General features: G+C 41.6%; 1 protein-coding gene across 3 annotated transcripts; it reads left to right on the top strand.

Annotated features, from left to right (window-relative positions):
• Window positions 1-246: 246 nt before the first annotated feature.
• SLC35F2 (solute carrier family 35 member F2) lies at window positions 247-20,798 on the top strand. Of its 3 annotated transcripts, none has more exons than XM_005149817.4 (8): window positions 247-521; window positions 6,314-6,489; window positions 7,042-7,169; window positions 12,076-12,235; window positions 13,873-14,029; window positions 14,777-14,829; window positions 15,478-15,632; window positions 19,477-20,798. In XM_005149817.4, the coding sequence occupies exons 1-8, from the start codon at window positions 382-384 to the stop codon at window positions 19,693-19,695; spliced, it is 1,188 nt and encodes a 395-aa protein (XP_005149874.4). In that variant the 5' UTR covers window positions 247-381; the 3' UTR covers window positions 19,696-20,798. The 3 variants fall into 3 exon arrangements, with proteins under 3 accessions (XP_005149874.4, XP_033930314.1, XP_033930315.1); XM_034074423.1 differs by lacking the exon at window positions 247-521 and adding an exon at window positions 580-737; XM_034074424.1 differs by lacking the exon at window positions 247-521 and adding an exon at window positions 817-832.
• The last annotated feature ends 1,521 nt before the right edge of the window (window positions 20,799-22,319 follow it).

Genomic DNA, 22,319 nt, shown 5'->3' with positions numbered 1-22,319 from the left:
GTCGGGAACCTCCTGAGCTCGAGAGCAGAAACACGAACTTCACGCTGGCGGTTCTGGAGCAGCCCAGCCCTTTGCTGCTCCTCTGCTCTGCCCTCACGTGCATCAGCGGGCGCAGGAAACCTGCAGAGCGGGACTGGGGCTGGCTAAGGGGAAGGGCCACGAGGCGCATCCCGGGCCAGGCAGCAGCCCCCCCGCCCCAGGACGAGCCATGCTCCTCCCGGGGGCGGCCCCTCTCCGGGCACAAAGCTCTGTGCGGCCGCCGCCAGCGGGGTTGTGCTCCGACATCCCGGTGCCGGCGCTGCTTCCTTCTTCAGCGGGGCGCCGCCCGCCGCCAACGCAAGGCCCTCGGTCCCTCCGTCTCGGCGGGCTCAGGGCCGAGGCATGGAGGCGGCCGCTGATGGGGCGCCGCCACCCGGCGCTGCTGTGGCCGCTGCACCCGTGACAGAGACATCGTCCGCGGCGACCGCCGCCGCCCCTCCGCGCCGGCTGCTGGCGCTGCTCAGGGACAAGCTCTGCACCTGGTGAGTGCCCGGCCGCGGCCCTCCACGTGGAGCCGGGCGCCGCCGGCGTCTCCGTTTCCGCGGAGAGCCAAAGGGAAACAGCCTCTGTGTTCGGCGCGCTGGCAGGTGATGCGGTCAGGATGCGGTGGCTTATCTGTGCCGCCGGGTGAAGCCGTGGGGTGCCCGGACCAGAGCCACGGACGGCCCGGTGCGGGCTCGGGGTTGCTGCGGGGAGCGGGGAGTGGGGCTGAGCTCTTTTCCTTTGATCCTTCGGACGAGTCCTGGCAGAGACGAGGCCGGCGGGTCCGAGCGGAGGGTTTCGTCTTGTGCTGGTGAGGAGGGTGTGCTTAGATCGTACAACGTGCCGACGTGAAGCACAGCCGGGCTGCAGCCTGTAACCGCTGTGGCGTGAGGGCGAACAGTCACTTTAGGTTGAGAGAGTTGGGATGGTTCAGACTTTTTGCAAGGGCATAGGGGGATGGCTTTAAGCTGAAAGAGGAGAAATTTAGATTACGTATTAGGAAGAAAGTATTTACTGTGAGGGTGGTGAAACACTGGAACAGGTTGTGCAGGGAAGTTATGGATGCCCCATCCATGAAGTGTGCAAGGCCAGGTTGGGCGGGGCTTCGAACAAGCTGATCTAGTGGAAAGTGACCCTGCCCGTGGTAGGGGGTTGGAACAGGATGAGCTTTAAGGTCCCTTCGAAGGCAAACCATTATATAGCTCTGTTAAGAATGGAATCTCACATACGCACGCATACACATGATTTGTTTTTATTATTATTTTGTAATTTTTGCTTATGTTTTTATATATGTATAAATATGTATGTTCTGTAAGTTTATCTGTTCTGTACCAACATTGCTGTGAAGAACAGGTCATGGAGGCCAGAGAAGATAACAGAACAAAACAGCTGAGACTGAGGAGGTGCGGTGTACAGAAAGACCAATATCCCCTTTCCCTCTGTCCTTGAATCAGCTTAGGCTGGAAACCCATCCAAGTACATCACTTAAAATGTGAAGATGGAAAATTTGAGGAAAAAAATCTGCCAAGTTTTTGGCAGGAATTGCATGCACCCCAGACTGGTCTTTGTGAAGCACTGCCTTTTGTTAGAGCAGAACTTCCTCCTCCAACCTCAGCCTGCAGGAGCTGCCATTCACTTACAGCTTTATTTTCCATCTGGGGAAAAAGAAAATATCCCTGTTTGAAAGGCTTTGTTCTGGCTCTGGATTTGGTCTCTGGAACTGTTGCATCAGACACCAGACAGGAGGTGCTGGAGCTCTCCTGCCAGCCCTGGGCTCATAAGCTGGAGTCTGATGAGCGCACTGCATGTAGGTGCTTGCTGGCCAGGCAGTCTTACTCCACAGGACAAAAGCCCGCTTTTCTCTGGTCCTTGAAAGTTTTTCTGTTTTCATTCCTCATGCATGTCGGGAATGGTCACAAAAGCAAGATAGGGACTTACTGATCTGTTCGGTAACCTCGCCTGTGCTGCTAGTTTTGCCAAAATGTTGCCAGAGGGCTACACTGAGTGACTTTAGTGATGATACTTGAAAGCAAATAAAGAGCTCTCAGTGACTTTTGCCAAGTATTGTCCGAGATACTGAACTGATTTCCCTCTCCCCCTTTTTTATTTCCTCATGTGGCTGGAGGCTCAGTCACTTCAGTTTTTTTAGAGACCTTTCAGAGTCATAGGAAGGTTTAATACTTATATGTAATAACCTAGATTTCTTGGGATTGTTTTTGAGTAAAACCAGTGGGAAGTGTGCTTTCTGATTCTTGAAACAAAACTAGTCTTTTTTTTCCTCGTCTATTTTTTCCTTTTCTGTTTCTTAGCTTTTATAAATTAAATTGATTTCAGTTTTAAGGCAGAACACTGAAAAACATTAACTTCTGAAAATGTTAGTACTTAAAAATTTGTTTTTTTTTTTTTTCCTGTCCTGAGCTGTCTGCTTATCATGTTGGAATATGGCTTCAGTCTGAACCTGCATTTCCTTTAACTACTCACATGAAAATGTGAGGTTATTCAAATGAAATGGCTACCCACTGCTCCCCCCCACTTCAGCATTAACTACTGAACCCTGCCTGAAGTGCAAGTAAACTGTGTGGAGAGTGTTTAACAGGCTTTGCCTGTTAGTGTTTAACTGGTTGCACAAATACATGTAATTTTAGAAAAGCTATATTTATTTTAATGGAAACAATCCCTATTATAGAATTTATTAAACTAATAGCCAATAAAATTGTTAACTCTGGGTTTATTAGGTTTTCTTTAACTTCCTGAGATATAGACTTGATTGTATTCTAATATCAGAGTCTTTTTCTTATGCATTTCACATGGAGCCAACAACAGCCAGCCTGACTCCCGTGTCAATAGCTGCACATTGTTCAGCATTAGTGTTAGACCAATTTGTGCCAAACTTTAACATTCTATAAACAAATCCCCAAATGACTCCTAATTTTGCTCATAGCCATGGATATAGATAGATAAGATGTTGTGGCTGAAGGGAGAGAAGGAATAATTACTTAGTAGTCAACTACCAAGCAGTAAAAACCAGCAACAGCAACCCCCCAAACTCTAAAAGTAAAAAGCCATTTTAGACCACTTACCTTGTGTCATCTGAGAGTCCAAAGTGATTCAGTCCTTAACCAGTACATTAAAAAAAAAAAAGAAGAACAGAGAGGATCAAGTTCTGGCACAGAAAAGTTAATAATTAATATATTTAAAAAAATATTATAAATTATTAATAAGAAAATCATGGTCATCAATACTTATGTCAATACTGGGAAGAATGGAAACTCATGTCTTTGAGGTGTTTTTCCTGCAACAAAATGTTTGGCAAAATGAAACCAATAGAATTTGAAGTTTGCCCTCTAGTTTTACAGAGGGTCTAAACACTGCCAGAATACTGTGGTTTGGGATTCATAGAGGACATATTTTGGGGGCAGTCTTCTACTGTCAGTGAATTACATCTTTATGTGGCTCTTCTGGTCTTAATATTTGAATCTGTTCAGGAGAGAAAAAAATCCTGGAATTACAATAGAGAAAAACAAAGAAGGGAATGAGGTAGTATGGAGCCTGCTTTCCTTTGGTACTGTGGAAGTAAAAGTTGCAGGTCTGTTGAGACATACATTAACTAAAGAGGGATGTTTGCTGGCGCAGTAACCACTAATCAAACAGTTCAGTGGATTCTGGACCTGCGCCTTTTCGCGTATGCAAAAATGCAATAAGATAACTCCATGGGTACTTTAAACTGGAAAAACTTCCTAGAAAAGCTGAGGATCAGCTTAGTGGAATTATTCCACTGCAAGAGGGCAGCCAGGTCTTTCTTTTTTTTAATAAATAGTACCTTATGCTACCCTTTACATATCATATCCTGGAGGAGCCTTGCCTCACAGCAGTATATGTTAAACAAGCCAGATGCTTGTGGGTAGTATGGCATGTGCTTCTGCCCATCTTTCTGACACTTCCTAGAGGTGGGTGAAGGGGAGTTTGCACCCAGGGGAGCAGAGCTTCTGTCAGCAAGGCAGCTTTGACCTCTCCTGGTAATGTGTTGATGAGTGCAATTCATTCTGTGGGCTACATAGGCTTTGCAGCTCTGCTCCAGTAAAACTACATCAGTTTTGTCCAGTCACAGCTCTACTTAGGTTTGATCACCACCTCTACACCCTTGTCACAGCTAGTCCAAGCACGAGGTGAGGTTAGTCCAGTAAACTGCTGAAGGCTTTCTCTGTAAGGAAGAAATATTTTCTGCTTGCTTAGAGCAAGAAACTCTTTATTTGAATAATAAAAATGATATGTGATTTTTTTAAAGTGCCTGAAGCATCATTTTTCATGCATTGTTCATCGTGTTACTTCTTCCTTAAAATTTCAATGGGTCTTCTGGTAGAGGAACTAGAGTTCACAGGACTGGCAGAGAGTGAGCTGAGGCTATCACCCATGTCTGCTTGAGAGAAGAGGTAGCATAATCAAGTCTTTGACTAGAATAAAAAGAAATTCAATGTAACTGAAGTCAGGTAGCTTCAAAGGTTTTTTTCTGCCTTTTTATTTTGTATTAATGTATGTATTTCATAGCACTGTTTACAGTTAGTGCCGTGTTACAAAGTAGCCGTGATAAATTTCTAACTGAGATATGATTTCTGTTGCTTAATTCAACATTCAGAATGCTGGAAATGACAGAGTTTTTTTGTGCACCAGAAGAGTTATTCACAGAAGGCTGGATGGGACCTTACGTGATACACGAATACTCTAATGGGGATGTGCACCGTTGCTGGCATTGGCAAAGCAACCTGTAGCGAAACATGGGGCTTGAATCTCTTGGAAGTGCAGCATGGCTGAACTTTGCAGAGGTTTGCTGTCTCATCAAAATGGACTTGAAGAGAAAAATGTGCCTCGTGGCATTTTTAGTCAGAAGAGCTTTGTAGTCAGGCAGAATTGAAAACAAGATTCATGCAGCTGAATTAGAATCCATGCAAGGAATATTTCTCCCTTCGAAGGAGAAAATTTGCCTTTATGATTATAGTTGGTTTTAGTGCCCATGAACACATCCTTCTAGTTGCCTGGCAGCTAGATTGCACACTTTAGCTGGGTGAGCTGGTGTTTAGTATGTTCAAGTCACCCACTTTGGGAAAACAGCTGGTGTTACTGCTTTCTTCCCTTGCTCAGTTATTTTGAGTAGGAACAAATGGGTCAGTTGTGAAGACAGCTAAATTCTCATCAGTAGTTTTTGTAGTAAACAGATTAGATGTGAACTTTGCAGATCTGTACAGACAGCACAGCACTGAGCCCCTGTCACTGTATATTGTGAGTATGCAAGCAGAGACTGGGGTGGTACAAATCTGCCTAACTCCACTGGCAGGAAAAACAGCAAGCCGGCAGATACATAGTGATCTACGTTTGTCTGGAAGCATCAGAAATAATTCACTTTATATTAGTTGAAGAACTGCTACTAAAAGAGCATGAGCTTTCCTCTAGAAAGGGTTGGATTTAAAATGAGTTGTAAATGCTGATATGATCTTTGGCCAAAGTGTGTTCTTAACTCCATCCTTGATTACAGCAGGATATGATGGAATATGGCAGAAAAAATCCAGAATAATTATTAATGATAAGGATTATTATCATAAGAAAGTTTTGTTTGTTTGTTTTTTTTTTTTCAGTGAGAGAAATCAGTTATGGGAACAACCTCCCCAGGGATGGGGTGGAATCCCCATTGCTGGAGGTTTTCCAGATGTGACTGGACAGGGTGCTAGATAATCTCCCTTTCTGATGAAAGGCTGGACCAGATGATCTTTCGAGGTCCTTCCAACCTGGGTTGTTCTATGATTCTGTGGTTAATACCTTTGTATTTCTTTAGCACTGCTCATCGTAGGGTCTCAGCTCACTCTCAAAGGCTCAAGTCTTGGAAGGGCCTGCAGGCAGTTGTGCCTTACCTGAATCTTGAAGATTTCTATTGACCAAAGTTAGAATGAGATTCAGTGGAGGACAAAGGATTCAACTCAGTCCATGTGTATCAAAGCCTTTCTTGATAAGAATAGATCCTGCCATTGGTTTGAGCCTGCCCAGAGGAGCTGCTTGAAGATCGTTGCTAACTATTGTAGTATCCATCACTGGTGGTTTGAACAGGCCTCATTTCTTACATGGCTGTCCTGAGGTTAGACTGGATCTTCTGTGTGGACAAAACCCTGTTGATTGGTAAATCAGAACAACATTGGTGGGAAATATCTATATAAAAATGGCATTTTCCCTCTAAAACTATTAAATGTTTTTTAAACAACCTGAATGTTTAATTCTAATTTTACTGTGTTGTCTTTTATATTCACAGGTATATGTTGAAAGCAATAATTCTGGGCCAGATGCTTTCCTTGTTTATCTGTGGGACTGCTGTTACAAGCCAGTACCTAGCAGAACAATTCCAAGTGAATACTCCAATGTTTCAGAGTTTTATCAACTATTCTTTGCTTCTTTTAGTTTATACAACAATGCTGGCATTTAGGACTGGTATGTAAAATATGGGATGGAAGATTCTGGTTCATAATTTATTTTTTCCTCTTCTACGTTTTCCTTACAGATTTTGAAAATAACTCAAAACTCATCCTAGTTTTTCTAAAGTACCTGCTGAAATTCCTGCTTTGTAGTAACACATGGAAATGAATTTCACAGGTTAAATGAGCATTTAATCTTTATTTCTGTTCATTTCTGTTTGGAATTATGTGCTCTTTGGTTTCAAGTGCTATGTGATATTAAGGAAAATAGGCTTTGTTGTAATAACAAGCTTCTTTACTAGAGGCTATTTAATATTCCTCCTATTCCTATTAATTTACTCTTTAATCAACTCTAGTGTGGGTTTTTAACTTATGTGGAAGAGTTTCTGTGCTTTTGAGCATTTGTATTGTCTTGTCCCTGACTGCATTTTGCTGTTACTGTACCTCTTTAAGCAGGGGAAACCAATATTGAGTGTCTTGGTAGTATTTATGATTCTAAAAAGCAAGATTCCTGCACAGCATTTGGTGGGAAAGAAACACATACTGACTACTGCTTTTTTCTAAACAGGGAGTGACAGTCTTTGGCAAATTCTGAAACAGAGGTGGTGGAAGTATATACTTTTGGGACTGGCTGATGTTGAAGCCAATTACATGATTGTAAAAGCCTATCAATATACGACCCTCACGAGTGTGCAGGTAAGGACTGACCTCTCTTTTTGAACTGTAGCATTAATACAGTTTTGGACTGGTTTCTGAAATGAGATTCAGAGGACAGACATGGAAGATACTTAAGACTGAAAAAACTTTCCAGTATCTATTTTTCTCTCTGCAGTACAGGGAAGAGCATCCTGCATCATGAATAACATTTCCAGGAAGCAGAATTAGGCTTGTATTACTCAGTGCCAGCTTTAGAGTTGGACTCAAATTATTTTGATAGAAAGCGCTTCTAACTCTTGTCAGCAACAAGAGTTTGCTGTTAGCCACTCAGGTTTTTCTTCTGACACAAAATAAAGATTTATGACCTGGTAGCACTCAACTCAGCGCAGGCTGTTACTGATGAGAGTGGAGCAGATCTCTTGCCTAGTCCTAAGAGCTGTGGGAGGCTTTGTGAGATGTAACCCCACACATGAGGACATACCAGTAGTTAGCTGGTTTTGCTGACCATGCATTGAGGGAAAGCCCTTTGGCTTTTGGATGTAGCACTTCAGACCTCTTACTGGAAGAGATGGAAGGAAGGTAAGATTGCCAGGCTCCTGAAGTGACAGTAGACATCCTCTGTCACACCAGCGCTTGGAGCTGTGTCACTATACTAGAATGGATCTTGCATTATGAAAAAGTTTTACAAGCAAGAGGGCTAAGGATGGATTTTCTTTGTCACCCTACACAGACATAAGCTGCTGGAAGTGTTAGTGCCTTCCTTCTGCCTCCAGCTGCATGCTTCTGAGCTGAGGGCCAAATCCCTTGAGCAGACTGTCTCAGGGCACTGAGCAAAGTCAAGAGTAAACCCTGTCTTTTGCTGGACTATTTCTGAGCTGTGTCAGGCTCAAATTAGCTCACTGTATGGCTCCACAGCTGCTGTTGGAGCAAGGGAGGAATGTATATGGGGCTGTGCCAGCCTATGCCTGTTCTTGCCAATGGTGGATCCATGGCTGGGGTCATGGCCCCACTCACCTGAATAAAAAATGTGCTGTGCAGAATTGGCTGTTAGTTAGAAAGGAGTGTTTAGATGTCAGTGTTTTGCAGTCAAAGTAACAGGGTTAATATTTAAAAGAACTACCTGTAAAGCAATAAATTCTTGTGCTCTGGGCTGCTTTTAGAGAACTGCAATAACTTTTTTGCACTACCATTTTCAAGACCATTAATATGTCCCTGTTGGATTATTATTGTTACATTTCCACTTCATACTTACATGTTATAACTCATTAGGCCTTTAATTTCCTTACAAATAAGGAATCAAAGAAATCAAAGCTTTAAAAGTGACACATTTCAGTCTTAAGATCAAGTTAAGCTGATAATTGAGACATTGATTGTATACTTTATAGCTGAAAAAGCCAGGACTTTGATCCAAGTTCTCAGAAGTAGTAAAGCTATTCCCATGATTTCTTTTATAGAAATTATGAAAGACTAGAGTGAGTAGGCTGTTCAGTCCAGTTGCCAAACTGAAGCATTTGCTGGACTTTTTTCCCATGTGGTAACCTTCAGACTGATGCTGCTTTGTGTCAGTTCAGTAATTGGAATTTGTTGTAACTGCCTGTAGCTGTAATGTTTCTTGCTTAGTCTCTGAAGTCACCAGTTTCTCACCACTGGTAGAAACAAGATACAGGACAGAGAAAAAGCTGTAATTTGGTCTAGACATTTGCTGTCTGTCAGTAGCAGGCAGTTCTGCAACTACATCAGAACCTGTGGTTCAGAGCATCTAGCCTGAATGGCCTGTCTGCAGCACTGGCTGTGAGTGAATGCCCAGGCAACATAAGGCAATGCAGGAGTATATGTCATCTTCCTGGATACAGAGTAGTCACTGTTAAAATACTGTCTGTCTAGAGCTTCAGCTCAGCCCTGTGAAACTTTTCTTCAAACACAGGTTTCCTCAGCTCAGCAAGGAACTTCCATGTATTTTCTCGAACATGCATACAAAACCAGAACTGATTTTCCTTTAGTTGTCAAATATTAACATTATGCGGAAGGGGTTGGAAGATTTTTAAGGTGATAACATTAGGATGGGAGTGTTAAACTCAACAGGGGAAAATGCAGGATGAACTCCTGGGGCTCAGTGGAAGGCTACCCCAGGGGAGCCTTATGGGGAAGTGAACAGGATGAGCTATTGAGCTTTCTTGCTCACAAAGCTGTCTGGAGCTGGCAATTGTAACCAAACCAATGACCTCCAACAGTGTATGATAATTTAGTAACCATGTATTAAAACATCTTTTAATAATTTACTCACTTGGCCTTTAAAATCTCCTACAAACAGTATGGCCAAAGCCAGGTTTGAGCCAAAACATCTGTAAATCAAATCACCAAGTTATCTGTCTTTTGCCTTGTGAAAATAAAGGGTGGACTTTAATAAGAAGAGTTTGCTAAATCTGTACTCGCAATAGTAATCAGTGCCACAGTACTTTTGTAAATGTCATAAAACATGAATAAATGAACTTTATTCTTTTAACTGGTTCCATTGATATAATTCATTGTGATAATAATTTGCTCTGCACCTCTTTGATCTTGATCCTGTATAGAAATGCTTTGCAACATAGTAGATGAAGGGAAGGCAAGATCCAGTAATTAGTTGAAAGTCAAGATTTCTTATGTAACTGAGGATAGTTGACACCTGGAAGAGATTAACAGGGCATGTTCTTCATCATTTGGTGCCTCTGTGTGTTGGTTGCAAGTCCTCTAACCAGGATGCTATAGGTGTACGGTATGTTATTTGTCTGGATGCAGCAATTCCCCATGCAGTGTTACTGAAAGAGCTTTTTGTTCATTATGTACTACTCCCTTACATCCTAATTAACAAATCTTTTTAAAGGTTTTTTCTTCCACTCTTTGGGTTGAAAAAATGTTTGGAGGTTGAAAAGATACGTAGTGACATCTCAATTAATGGGGAAGTAAAAACTTACTTATTAGTAGAAGAGATGTCTACTACCAAAGGGGTAAAAATTTTGCTTACTAATGTTTCTAATATAACTGTCAAAACAGTAAAATTTGGAGAAAATGTTAGAAGTTTTTCTCGAGCCTAGACTAAAAGTAAGATAGAGAAAAAGGCCTGTGACTAAGTAGAAACTCTCAGCATGATATTTTCAGTAGAACAAAGTTGTATTGATTATATGCTGTTACATATTAGGACTTGTGTGGTGTAATGTCTCATAATACAGCTTAGGCAAGTGCTTTTGTTCTCCAGGACAACCTGGAGGAAATCTAAGGGGTGAAAGCAAATTGACGGAAGGATAGAGGCACTGTTAGGATTAAATCTGTAATAACTCCCTTTAATGCTATGCTTGTAAGATTTTAATATGTGTAGTTAAGAACAAATAAAACCAGATGTATCACAAAAGTCTTGCGAGTTTGGTTAAAACCCTTGGGGATGATGGCTGAACTAATGGAAGCAAGCATAGATGATGACTGCAGTGGTGCACTTAGGCAGAGGTTGGCAGTGACCATTAAGGACTAAAGGCTCTTGTAATGATTATACCCCAGTCCTATTGACCTGGACCTAATATTCTGTAGGGACTTCAAGAGGCCAAATGTTAAGGGCTGACATTTGAGAATAATTTGTGAACAGTCTTTGGAAGGCTGACTATGTGTCCTGGGGTAATGGTTGGACTTAATGATCTTAAAGGTCTTTTTCAACCAGTCTGATTCTATGATTCTGCTGTAAACTGTTCCCTTCTATAGTTTCACAGTACTCTACTGATGAGGGTCAGAAAATACACCTTTTTTACCTCCAGACAAATTCAGAAACAAAGTCTTATTATTGTTAAGTATTAAACCAAATATGATTAGCTTAACATTCTTGGTATTACTTGGTTATTCTAGAACATAATGCTCATCTGATGCTGCAGCACAGTTTTCTGTATTAACTACACAGCTAACTTGTTGATATTTTCTGTGATAAACAAGATTGGGTAGAAGATGGGTGGGTCTAACAGCCAGGCAAAGGCACATAGGAATTTAGAAACATAGTGTGGGAATATGAAATAGGGGAAAGAGAAGTCGGTGTCACTGCTTGTCACGAAATGCAGACATCCTTGAACCGTTGCTGTTCAGTCTGCTCAGTGTCTGCAAAGACATCTGAAGTGCTTCAAAGCTCCAGCTGCCTTGTGAGTGTCTGCTGGTGAGGTGTGGGTGAACTAGAGTGGGTTACCTACTGCTGACTTAATTGAGAGTCAGCTCTAAGAAAGTAATCAAAACACACTGGTGGCTTTTACATGCTTTTGTGGGAAGCTGGAAGACTGGGAAGGTGACTTCAGGAAAGCTGTTCTTCCGTTCCTGTCTTTCTTCTACCAGTTTTGTACATGGCATCCAGTACATGTGCATTTTTATTTTTTAATTTAATTCTTTTTAGTAGGATCCAATTGAGGGGGAGAAAATGAAAGCTAAAACTGCAGGGTCGAATTCTTGTCCTAGTCACTTCAATGTGAAAAAGATTACTTGTATCTTTCAGTACTTCCAGATTTTTACTTTGTGGTCATGGAGCCCGAAAGTCTAATTAACAGATTTGGGGACAAAAGCTGCTGGGTAGAAACGGAAATGTTGGTGAACCACCTCCTTGTGTTGCTGTCATGGGGAGCAATGTGGTTTGAGAACAACACCCTAGCATTCATTTGTGAAGCTGCAAAGGTTGATTAGATCCATCATTAGGGGAGTTTCTAGATCAGTGCCTTCCTACCAGGAGAGGATGGATTCCCTGTCCCAGGTCTCCTTTTACTTGTAAAATGCTTTTAATGGTAAAATGTGGGTCTGCCCCCTCTTTTAAATGAATTCACTGGGTTGCTTTGCTTTCATTAACATCTGATAGTGACGGAAAGTAAGATCCTGTACATTTCCTGTCAGGATAGTGCAATGGAGATTTGAGGTGGGTTTCTAATTCAAACTTTCTCTGTACACGCAGCTGCTGGACTGTTTTGGGATTCCTGTGCTGATGGCTTTGTCTTGGTTCATTCTCCGTGCAAGATACAGGCTGATCCATTTCCTTGCTGTTGCTGTCTGTTTGCTGGGTGTAGGAACAATGGTGGGTGCAGACGTTTTGTCAGGGGGGCAGGACAGCGAAGGTAAGGAGTTCTTTATTGTGGGTGAAGAGTGGAGAGATGGTTCCTGTGGTGGGTTAACTTGTTAAGGAGAAACAGGAGCAAATACAGGGGGAATGGGAAGAATGCAGAAGAGAAGACACACAGCTACTTGTATTTCTTGTCCAAGAAGATAGTGGCTAAGGAGTTGCTGATTTTATAGGGTATTATGGAATTTCTTTGCTTATAGGTTTGGCTTATCTCTTAAAAAGGAAGACTTGTGTTAAATTTTGTTGCTGTTCATCAAACAGCACGATGAAGGGTCTCATTCTTGAAAGCGTGTTCACTTTTACTAATTGTGTGAGATGGTGTAATAAAAGATGCTGCCTCTCCCTACAAACTTTGGCTTGCTTACATGGAATCAGCTTGCTGGCAGCTGTGCTTCTGGTGTGCAGTTTTCTGTGAGCACAAATTGCAAACAAGAAGTTATTCAACAGCAGCTGACTTCTCTAAGTTACCTTTAGCAGACCCAGCAGAAGTGGTCCCTGTATTCCCAAGGCCCACAGGTCAGAGCCTGGAAAGCAGGGACTTACTGTGTGAGAGCAAGAGGAGACATGGGAAGGATGCTGGGGCTCCTGGGACCTCTGGGAGGGAGGCTGGGCTCTGGGGACTAGGATACAGCTGGGTGCAGATAAGGGCAAGTCTTGTCTTTTTTATGACAGATGCCTAAATCAACCCATATCATAGTGATCTTATTTTGAATAAGAATCTGAATTTTCAGAGCCAGAGGGTATGAGGTATATTTCAGGGCATTGCCTTTATCAGGCAGCATAGAGATAAGACTGTTTGGTGTTATTTAGGGGCCTTTGTGCCTTGCTGTAGGGAAGACATTAAGACAAACTGAGGTTTAGCTTTAATGCTGTGTGATACAAGTATCTCAGTCCTGAGGGAGAAAAATTTCTTTCCCTGAGGCTTTAAGACAGTTGTGCTTTATTTGCTGACCTGAGTATTCTTACTACTGCTTACCCTCACATTTCAGACATATTTTCTTAGTGATTGCCAACTGGCTCAAGAAAGGAAATTTGAAATCAATTCAAGGATTTAAACAACAGTGATCCTTTTGCCATTTAGCTGATGCATAACAGCATTTACTTGATGAGTGACTGTATCATGGGGAGTTTCATATAAGTAAATCACAGCAGGACACAATACACCTATCTGCAGTGCCCACTTAAGGCCTGTCATAAACCTGAAGCTGAGTCCACATCTTGCTGAGATCAATAGGCTCATTTTAGCAAGGCTTGAAGTAGGCTTTACTGCAAAAGTGGGGGCAATATTCAGAAAGTTGAAGAGCATCTCTAACTGTGAATTTTCTTTACTCCCTAGAGTGCCTTAGGTCAGCAGAGGTAGAATTGGACCAGACTATACAGCAGCAGCTTGGAAGGATGCAATGTACATGCCAGGTTTAGCTCATTCCAGACTGTGCATGGTGAGGTGAGCAGGTAGCAGTCTGTATTAAGACACCAATCCACTCACCTGCACACAGGAGCTATTTCCTTTCCCCTTACCCTGGAAGGCGCTAGGAAGAGAGAGATGTTGGAGATAAATTTGCTTGTCTTTTTAAGCAAAGTTAAACAGTTTTTGCAGCATTACCCTTATTGTGGATTAATATTTCTGTACAGGTAGTGACGTGGTGATCGGAGATGTCTTAGTGCTTCTTGGTGCTTCTTTGTATGCCATTTCTAATGTGAGTGAGGAATACATTGTGAAAAATCTGAGCAGAGTGGAGTTTCTAGGAATGGTGGGCTTGTTTGGGACTATTATCAGCGGTCTACAGCTGTAAGGATCTAATATTTATTTTAAAACTAATTATTTATCTGTTCTACAGATGATTGCTTGTCTACAATGAAATAATGTTGTTAAATTAATTCTTTGTTATGTCTGCATTTGGCCTATATGGCAGTCCTTCCACTTGAATTTTGTATCTGTTGTTGATCAGCATCTGGTTTATATCCGTTTTATTTGCACTGCTCTTATTACAGCAATTCTAAAGCTGAAATCCTGCAGTTGAACACATATGATACTTTGCTGTATTTTGATTTTGTTGATCTTCATGAGGACACTCAGTATGCCGAGGACTGTTCACAGGAATGAAATTCTTAATGTGTTTTCTCTGTGGTATAGTTTAGGAGATAATCGTTAGTAGAAGGTCTTCCGTGTTAACCTTCAGTTTAAAATGAAACCATATATATACTCTGACAAAGAGTGTTAAGAGTAACAGACCACATGCACTTAAATCTGTCTGTTGAATTTTGTGTTAATAATTTCCTTCAATGATATACCAAATAAAACGGAATCTCTGAAGGATGAAAAAGCCTGGAAAGAAGGCATAAAAATTAACTAAAAGTGCTCTTGACTTTCGGGCACTTTAAAGTCTTTTTCATGCTTGTTAGATGTTGGAGCTAGTGCCATTCAGTAAGATTTCAAACAAAAAATTAAGGAATTGTAAATCAAAATGTGTCTTATTAATTGTAGATGGTATCTTTTTTTCTTTTTTACTGTATTATATCTTTTCTTTAACTCTAGAGCCATTGTGGAACATAGGGAGATAATGAGAATTCAGTGGAACTGGAAAATTGGTATGTGTGTGACAAAAAAGTTGTGCACTGGAAAACTATAATCATGTAGACATCAAATGCTGGGGTTTTAATTTTCTTTGTGGATTTTAAACAGCATTCATACAGTCACAGATTTATTTTCTGCAAACTTTGCGGCTTAGCAGAGAGATCAGGTTTGTAGGCTTGAACATGAAAACTTTGAGCTCAGATTTTGCATTTTACATATAATATGAAATAATTTCTTAAAATAAATTAAGGGAAACCCAAACCTGTTCAGTTACAGACATGTGTTTGGTGTTGGAACATTACAAGAACGTTTCTGTTGTCCTTCCTAAATGAAATGGAAAAAAGGATTTTGTGACATGTTTTGACCTCAACAGAATTGTACGTTATTAAGAAATATGCCTCTGAATTTCTTCAGTCAGCTTTTACATTAACTAGGAAAGAGCATGAACTTCCTTGTATAGATACAGTAACGTTTGCAATACAGGTTAATCTTGGAAAAGAAGTATTTCTTCTGTGTTTTTCTTAAATTTACATTCCCGTATGTTTTAGAAGAGCTTATCCTAAAAGGTAAAAATGCATAGTTTTAAAGTGTCTGAAGAATATTGGTGTTCTTTAAACTCATTATTCTGTGCCCTAGGAGTCAATTGTCATTTTGTTTTGCAGCACTGCTGTTCACAGCCTTTGCCCTGTGCATGTTTGGGCTGTACAGCTTCATGCCCGTAGTGATTAAAGTTACCAGCGCAACCTCCGTCAACCTGGGTATTCTGACAGCAGATCTCTACAGCCTGTTCTTTGGGCTTTTCCTCTTTTGTTATAATGTAAGTACCTGAATTCTTTGACTAAAATTTCAGTTACTTTTTAATTCCAGAGTTGCAAATAAAGCATAATTGTCTTAAAAGTCCCTGAACAGTTATTTGCACTTGTACACTTCTACAGCTCGTGTCATTCATCATTGGCAGATGTCAGTCATACCTATTTAATTATATATCATTACATCATTAGGCAGACACTGATTTTCAAACAACCTCACACTTAATGGAATACATTAGAGTTAATAAAGAGTAAATAATTTCTTGGTGTGTTCAAATGGTAGACTTCTTGCTGTAAGCCCTGTGTGGAAGTGTTCGTTAGGTTTGATTCATCTCTCCAGGTGTCCCAAGAGAGGATTTGAATCTCCCTGTCCTGAAAGGCATTTGGTGTCTGAGAGAGGAGCAGTCTGGCTTGATTTCCAGAAATTAGTATTTTCTTTTAGAAATTTAATTTGTTCATTACCAGTATCTTGGAATAAGAGTCAAGCTCTCTCAGTGCTACTGCCAAGGAGAGACTAAAGGAACTGGCAAAAAACCCCAGCAGATAAAGGTGTTATCTCTGTACACTCTTCAGAAAGCAGTTACTTTTATTGTGCTCTAAAGTATTTTTGGTATTGTCTATTCAAGCTAAATGACAGTGCTAAAAAGATTTCATTCCACCTTGTGGTTTCCATCCAGAATAGTTTGTGGGAACCTAGCTTGTTACAGCAATTGGAGTAATTGAGTCAGTTGCTCAGTGACTGGAAGGGCTTAGTGAGAAGCTTGTGAAATTTGCTTAAGAGCTTAATTTGTGTTATTCCATGTGGTTGCTTTCTCTTCAGCATTGTGGGGAGCCAGCAGCTCTTAGATCAGATTTGTTTCTGAAAATTAAAGCCAATTTATTTATTTTACAATGCGGAGGACTGGTAATGGTAGGGTCTGACAGCAGCTAGGTTTTCCTTTTCAAAAGTCTTCTAGCTCAGCTTTCCTCCCTGTTTTGGGGTCCAGCATTTGCTCCAAGCTACAAAGGTATTCATTAAAAATGTATATAGAAAACAAACCATATTTACATTCTAACAGCTAAAAAAATACAAGTCCCTTCCAAACATGTATTTTGGCATCCAGATAGTTTAACTCAAGGAGTGATTATAAATTTATGTTCATAGTAGTAAAGAGGAAGAAGTAAGCTAGAGCCTTGGAAGGTGTATAATAAACTTTTGTTCTTCATGATTTTTAGCTTATTTTAGGGAGAGGTTTTTCTGGGAGCAGATCATCTCATCATTACTATCTGCAGGGTATTCTGGTACAAAAAGGAAAAATGAATTAGAGGAAGGTTTGGGGTTCTACTATGAGAGAATTTTGGATCTTTTGTTAAAACATGAACTTCACTTGAAGCAATAATAATGCCACATGGTTAGTAATCAGAGGAGACCCTTAGTGACATGGTTTAGTGGTGGACTTGGCAGTCCTGGGGTAGTGGTTGGATTCGATGGGTCTTTTCCAATCTAGCTAATTCTCTGATCTGAGATAGCTTAGGAACCAAGAACTGAGAGCGCCTGATTTTGACACAGCTTTTAACATAACTTTTAACAGTAGAAAAACCTCACTGCCAACTTAACCATATAGTTTCTTTATCAATGGGACAAAGAAACCAGGCAGAATATTTCTGGGATTAAAAAACACTCTTGGCACAGGAGTTTACAAACAAAAGTGCAAGGAATCACTGTGTTTCATTACCAGATGGTATTTCATAAAAAGCCAGGCTTGGATGGGCTACAGAGTGGAGCAAGACCTGGAGAGCTCTGAATTGCTGTGGTCTGAGCCTGCTCTGAAGCAGAAGCAGCTGTGGCAAAGACTGGGCCCACAAATGAATGAGGTTTTGACTTGTGTACAGTGTTTTGCTGACACACTTAACTTTCCAGCCCCAACCATGTCTGCTGAAGGCGGAGTGTGAATTTGGCATACCTGTTTTGAAGAGCTCTGTTTTTACTCTTTTGCTCCATAATGAATCTTTGCTGTGCTTGCTCCTAATGATATCATTGTATGGGTACGTGTAATCCCTCAAGAGATCCTAACAAAGGTTTCCAAATGCTTCTGTTGTATGAACTCTTATGGAAGGGAGTATACTGCAAATACAGACACTAGGTGGAGTTACAGGCCTCTAGTAACACTTAAAGTGGTCATTAGGCTTGATAGTGAGTACATGGATATAAATTGCACAGGTAAAATTGGAATCAGGGTCTGAAGCAATCAACTTGCTGCAATATCTGAAAACCAAAACAAAACAAACCCCAAACCAAACAAAAAAACCCTGCAAACCACCCGAACCCTTCCCCCTCCCCCCCCCCTCAAACCCCAAACAAACCCAGCACCAGCAGGATGGTTCAGGTTCACCTGTATCAATAGCTGCAAACAGGCAGGCCTAGAATCACAGCTGTGCTGCAAGAGCCTTGACACCCTGGCTTGGTGACTTCATTTGCTCATGAAGAATTAATTCCGAGCAGGATCAGAGACACCTACTGCCTGTGTGCACTGTGAGAAGGGTCTGACAGTTACTGTCCAGTCTTGCCTGCCAGCCACATGTCCTTGCCTACAAGCACATGTTTAGTCATGGCCTCAGGTTGCACTCTAGAGAAGTTGTCTTGCCTTGATGCAGACCCAAGCTCTGTCCATTTGACAGGAATGGGTCAGTTAGGGGTAGGACAGTACACACTGCTGCTGCCTCCATCAGGACATCTTTGGAGCTTGGCGTTTCCTCCTGTGCGGAGTCCAAGCTCCTCCAGGCAAACAGCCAGCAAGGTAAAGAAAGAGGGCACTTACCACAGACTACTGTGTTTTGGTCTGCTTTTCCTTTTGCATGGTGCTGTCCAAGGGTTTTTGAGCCAATTGACTGACAGCTAGGAATTGTGATGCCTTAACTGTCTATGCCACAGTCTTTTTTGGATCAGAGTCCACTGTCCAGGTCCTGCCATTCATTTCATCCAGCTCTGCTACCTGATAAGTGAAAACATATTTTCCAGGCATGTTGAAGGAAGCTAAGGAGGTTAGGAAATACTGATAGTGGGATGTATGATGTGGTATGTCCTTCATCCTACTGTTTAATCAGTATGATTTGGCAAAGGCAATATGGAGGATTTTAACAAATGTGCTGAAAAAGTGTTCCTGGCTGTGTATAACTTGAACACTTTGTACTACTGAATCTGGTGTTACGAAATAGGCATTTATTTTTCGGTCAAGGTGAATGAATCTTGGCAATTGTTGCGCTTCTAACAGACAAGTGAATGACAGTGAATGAAATGCCTCAGCAGTTTGTATTCTTACCTCACAAGACTCTTAAAAGAGCACAAGTGCCAGGCTTGTAAAAGGAGCCCCAGTCTCCCTCTCTTCAGGAACTTGCTGGGTGTAGAGAGCAAACTGGTTTTAGCCCACTAATAATACGTATCTAGCCCTGCAGATGGTTGAGAACTGTGCAGAGAATGACCTGCTCTGGTGACTTGCAGCAGGATGGAGAGATTAATCTCTTGTCAGGATCTGAAATATCTGGCTGTGCTGAAACATTTTGTTTGGGGTTACAGTGTTTCATACTCACATGTGTAATCAACTATCCTACAGTATCCTACTATATAGACATAAGGAAATTCGCTGTCCAGCGATGTTGAGGATGAGATGCAGAGAAAAGCAGTCATCAGGTTTTGACCATCAGTGAGTGGAGGTGTTGAATTTTGATTTTCAGATGTAAATGTAGATCATTATGATAATCCTCATTAAAATGGTTTTAAAAGGAAGGGTAACTTTCACATTCTTAAAACAAGCCAGCATTGACATGTTTTTACATCAGACAAGATTTAATGCATCTCTTTCTTTCCCCTGCTAGTTTTCAGGTCTTTATATCCTGTCCTTTGTTATCATCATGACGGGCTTCATCTTGTATTGCTCCACTCCAACTCAGACAGCAGAACCCGCTGCTTTGCCACAGCCCACCAGCACTGGCTTGGACAACGCTGCACTGAAGCTCGATGAGAATGACAGTGAAACCCCAGCCATAACCGTACAGTTCACAAGTGGAGAAGCTGTGGTGGTCAGCACTGGGTAAAGAAGTGGCAGCATCCCAAAACAGAGCCTTTTTCTTTTTACTGCCAAATTTCCCTCAAAATTTAATCTGGAGAATTGTTCTACTGCCAAGGCATATGCCACGCTGCACTGGTTTTAATGCACTGAACAGACTTTTAAGGCCAGATCCTCAATCAGTGAAATGGTATTAATTTACCCTTGCAGCAAATCTGGCCCTTAGAAAAAGTCAGAATAGCGTTTATGTGGAGCCTCTGCAAAGTGAGAGACTCTTATTTTCAAGTGCTTAATTAACTTAACAGCAAATGCTTTTGGGGGAAAAAATAAGCCAAAGCAAGCTCCCAGGTCACTAAGTGGAGCAAATATATTTTATATTGCATTAGGGACCTAAATCTGTGCTATCCAAGGGCTTCATGGTTTTCACCCCTCAGTGCTGGATACCCTCAAATAGCATTTTGCAAAAGCCACTCAGCTTCTCACAGGATCTAGTTCTGCAAGTTGTATTACATATCTACACCTCCCACATGCTGATGGACTTCATTCCTTCGCTGAAAGACTTGCTTCTTACATTCCACCCAGATGTTCATCTCTTCATGTTCCTGTACTCCCTATTGCAGCTGGGACTGCTAGAAATATTTTGAATTTTGTTAGTAAGGGAAGTTTGGATGTGTTTTTATAATCCCTTCTTTCTCTCTCAGTGGCCTGTTGCTTGGTGCATTCCCACTAGGTGGACGAGACCAAATCAGGCCTTTGCTCTGTTCAGTAAGACCTGAATGTTGTTTATTTCTGGATGAGACAGCAAAAGGGTTTGAACTGAAGCTCACTTCCTGGTGCATTTCTCCCTGAAATGGGACACATTTCTGCAGAAAGAGTCAAATAAAATCGGCATTTCTTAAAAAAGCATATTAGCCAATCTTCATTGCAGCAACAGTGACATCATCTCCAAAAGGTTAAATGCTTCCAGTAAATTCACTGACAGCTTTCTTCTCCCTCTTCATATTTACAGTAAGTGATTAAAAAATATGAGGCTGTGGTTTTAACATCAGTAAAATGGGATTTTATTTTTTCTACAAGCCTTCATAGCTCAGGTGTATGAAGTAACACAAGAATAAAGTTTTCAGCATTGAAGAGCTGCTTCTTGGTTTATTAATTTTTTAAGCTAGAATTTGTTGCTCAGAATTATACCGATTGATTTTACTGACCAAATGATTCTTTTAATGCCTGAGCTTTGCCATAAGAAGTAAATGTGACCTTGTCTGAATATACTGGTGATCAAAGGACAAAGTCTGGTTTTTTTTGTACTTCTGATGTAGTTTGTGCAAGCAAAATAATTCAGCAAAACCCAGACTTTATTTAGTGATAGCCAGTAGGAAAAATGTTCAGCAGCTCCTGCAGGAATGGACATTGCCTTTTCGCTGAGTAGTTCATGCATGGAAGGCTGAAGAGCTGCTGATGTTTTATGACAAGCATTTGTGACAAGTTGTCTCTTGCTTTATCACTGGAATAAGATTCAGGTTATGGATGAAGACTGCATCTGCCATCTAGAGCTGAACAAGCAGGTGGAGGCCAGGTGGGGTAAGGAAGTCTAATGGCAGTAGATACCTAAGAAAGGCCATCTAGATGAAGCTGTAGTTCTTACCAGATTTTAGTTGCCTACAGCCTGGAGCTATGTCCTACCCACTCTTAACCTGTGTGATCAGTTAACTTTGTGCAGTAACAAAGCAAACAGCAAGCAAACCTATAGAACTATAGGTGAATACTCCAGAACTCTGCACTTAATGGCACACAGCTCCTCAGTGTGGCTAGTTATGGTCCTGTCTATATTGCCCCTCTCTGGGGTATGATTCAGTTGCCTCAGTGTCAGTGGAGACACCCTATGGAGTCTGTATTACTTACCTCTTGGTGCCAGCAGATAGGACCCAGGGTCTAGAGAGACCTGTGAGCTAGAGCAGATTATGGAGGACAGATGAGATGCCATGGGATCTCTTAAATGGCACTGCAGCCTATGGTTGAGACACTCAGTGCTTCCTTGGTGGCTGCACAGGGTCGTACGTGATTAGATGCTTAGCGTTTCCATAGCTAAAATTGGATGAGATGAATCCCATATGAGGTTTATGGGTGAACTTGAAGTATGTTCCGCCTGTGGTCGCTGGGTGGCATGTGAGCATCTCGGGTGCTAACACAGTTCTGTGGGTTCAGTGCTTGTGGAAGCAGGCTGATGTGCCTGCACATCCCATATACAGTCTGATAAGGGGAATCACTCTCATATGAATCTCAGGAAAAATAGCACGGCCCTTTGCACAGATGATGACTGAATTGCTGTGCAACAAAGCACGAGGCAGCAGTTGGAGTTACAATAGAAGCATGATGTAAAGTGTGGTCAAAGGCTAGTTCCATGGGTGAAAGCATTGCCTTTGCAAATGGAAAAAGTAAAGATAAGCTAGCACCTAAGTTCACAGCATCACTTTGTATAGTTCCCAGCCAGAGAAAAGCAGGGGGAGGTTTTTCCTTTGTGCCAGAGCAAGGCATGAAGGGACATTTGGCCTACCAACTTGCTAATGTAGTAGCAGCTCCATCTGAGGATGATGCTTGGCTGGTGTCCTGTAGTGCTGGCATGAACAAGAGGGGACATAGCACCTTACTCAGGGA

This window comes from Melopsittacus undulatus, chromosome 2 (genome assembly GCF_012275295.1).
Source record: "Melopsittacus undulatus isolate bMelUnd1 chromosome 2, bMelUnd1.mat.Z, whole genome shotgun sequence".
NCBI lineage: Eukaryota > Metazoa > Chordata > Aves > Psittaciformes > Psittaculidae > Melopsittacus > Melopsittacus undulatus.
This window is presented reverse-complemented; position numbering and strand designations above follow the sequence as displayed.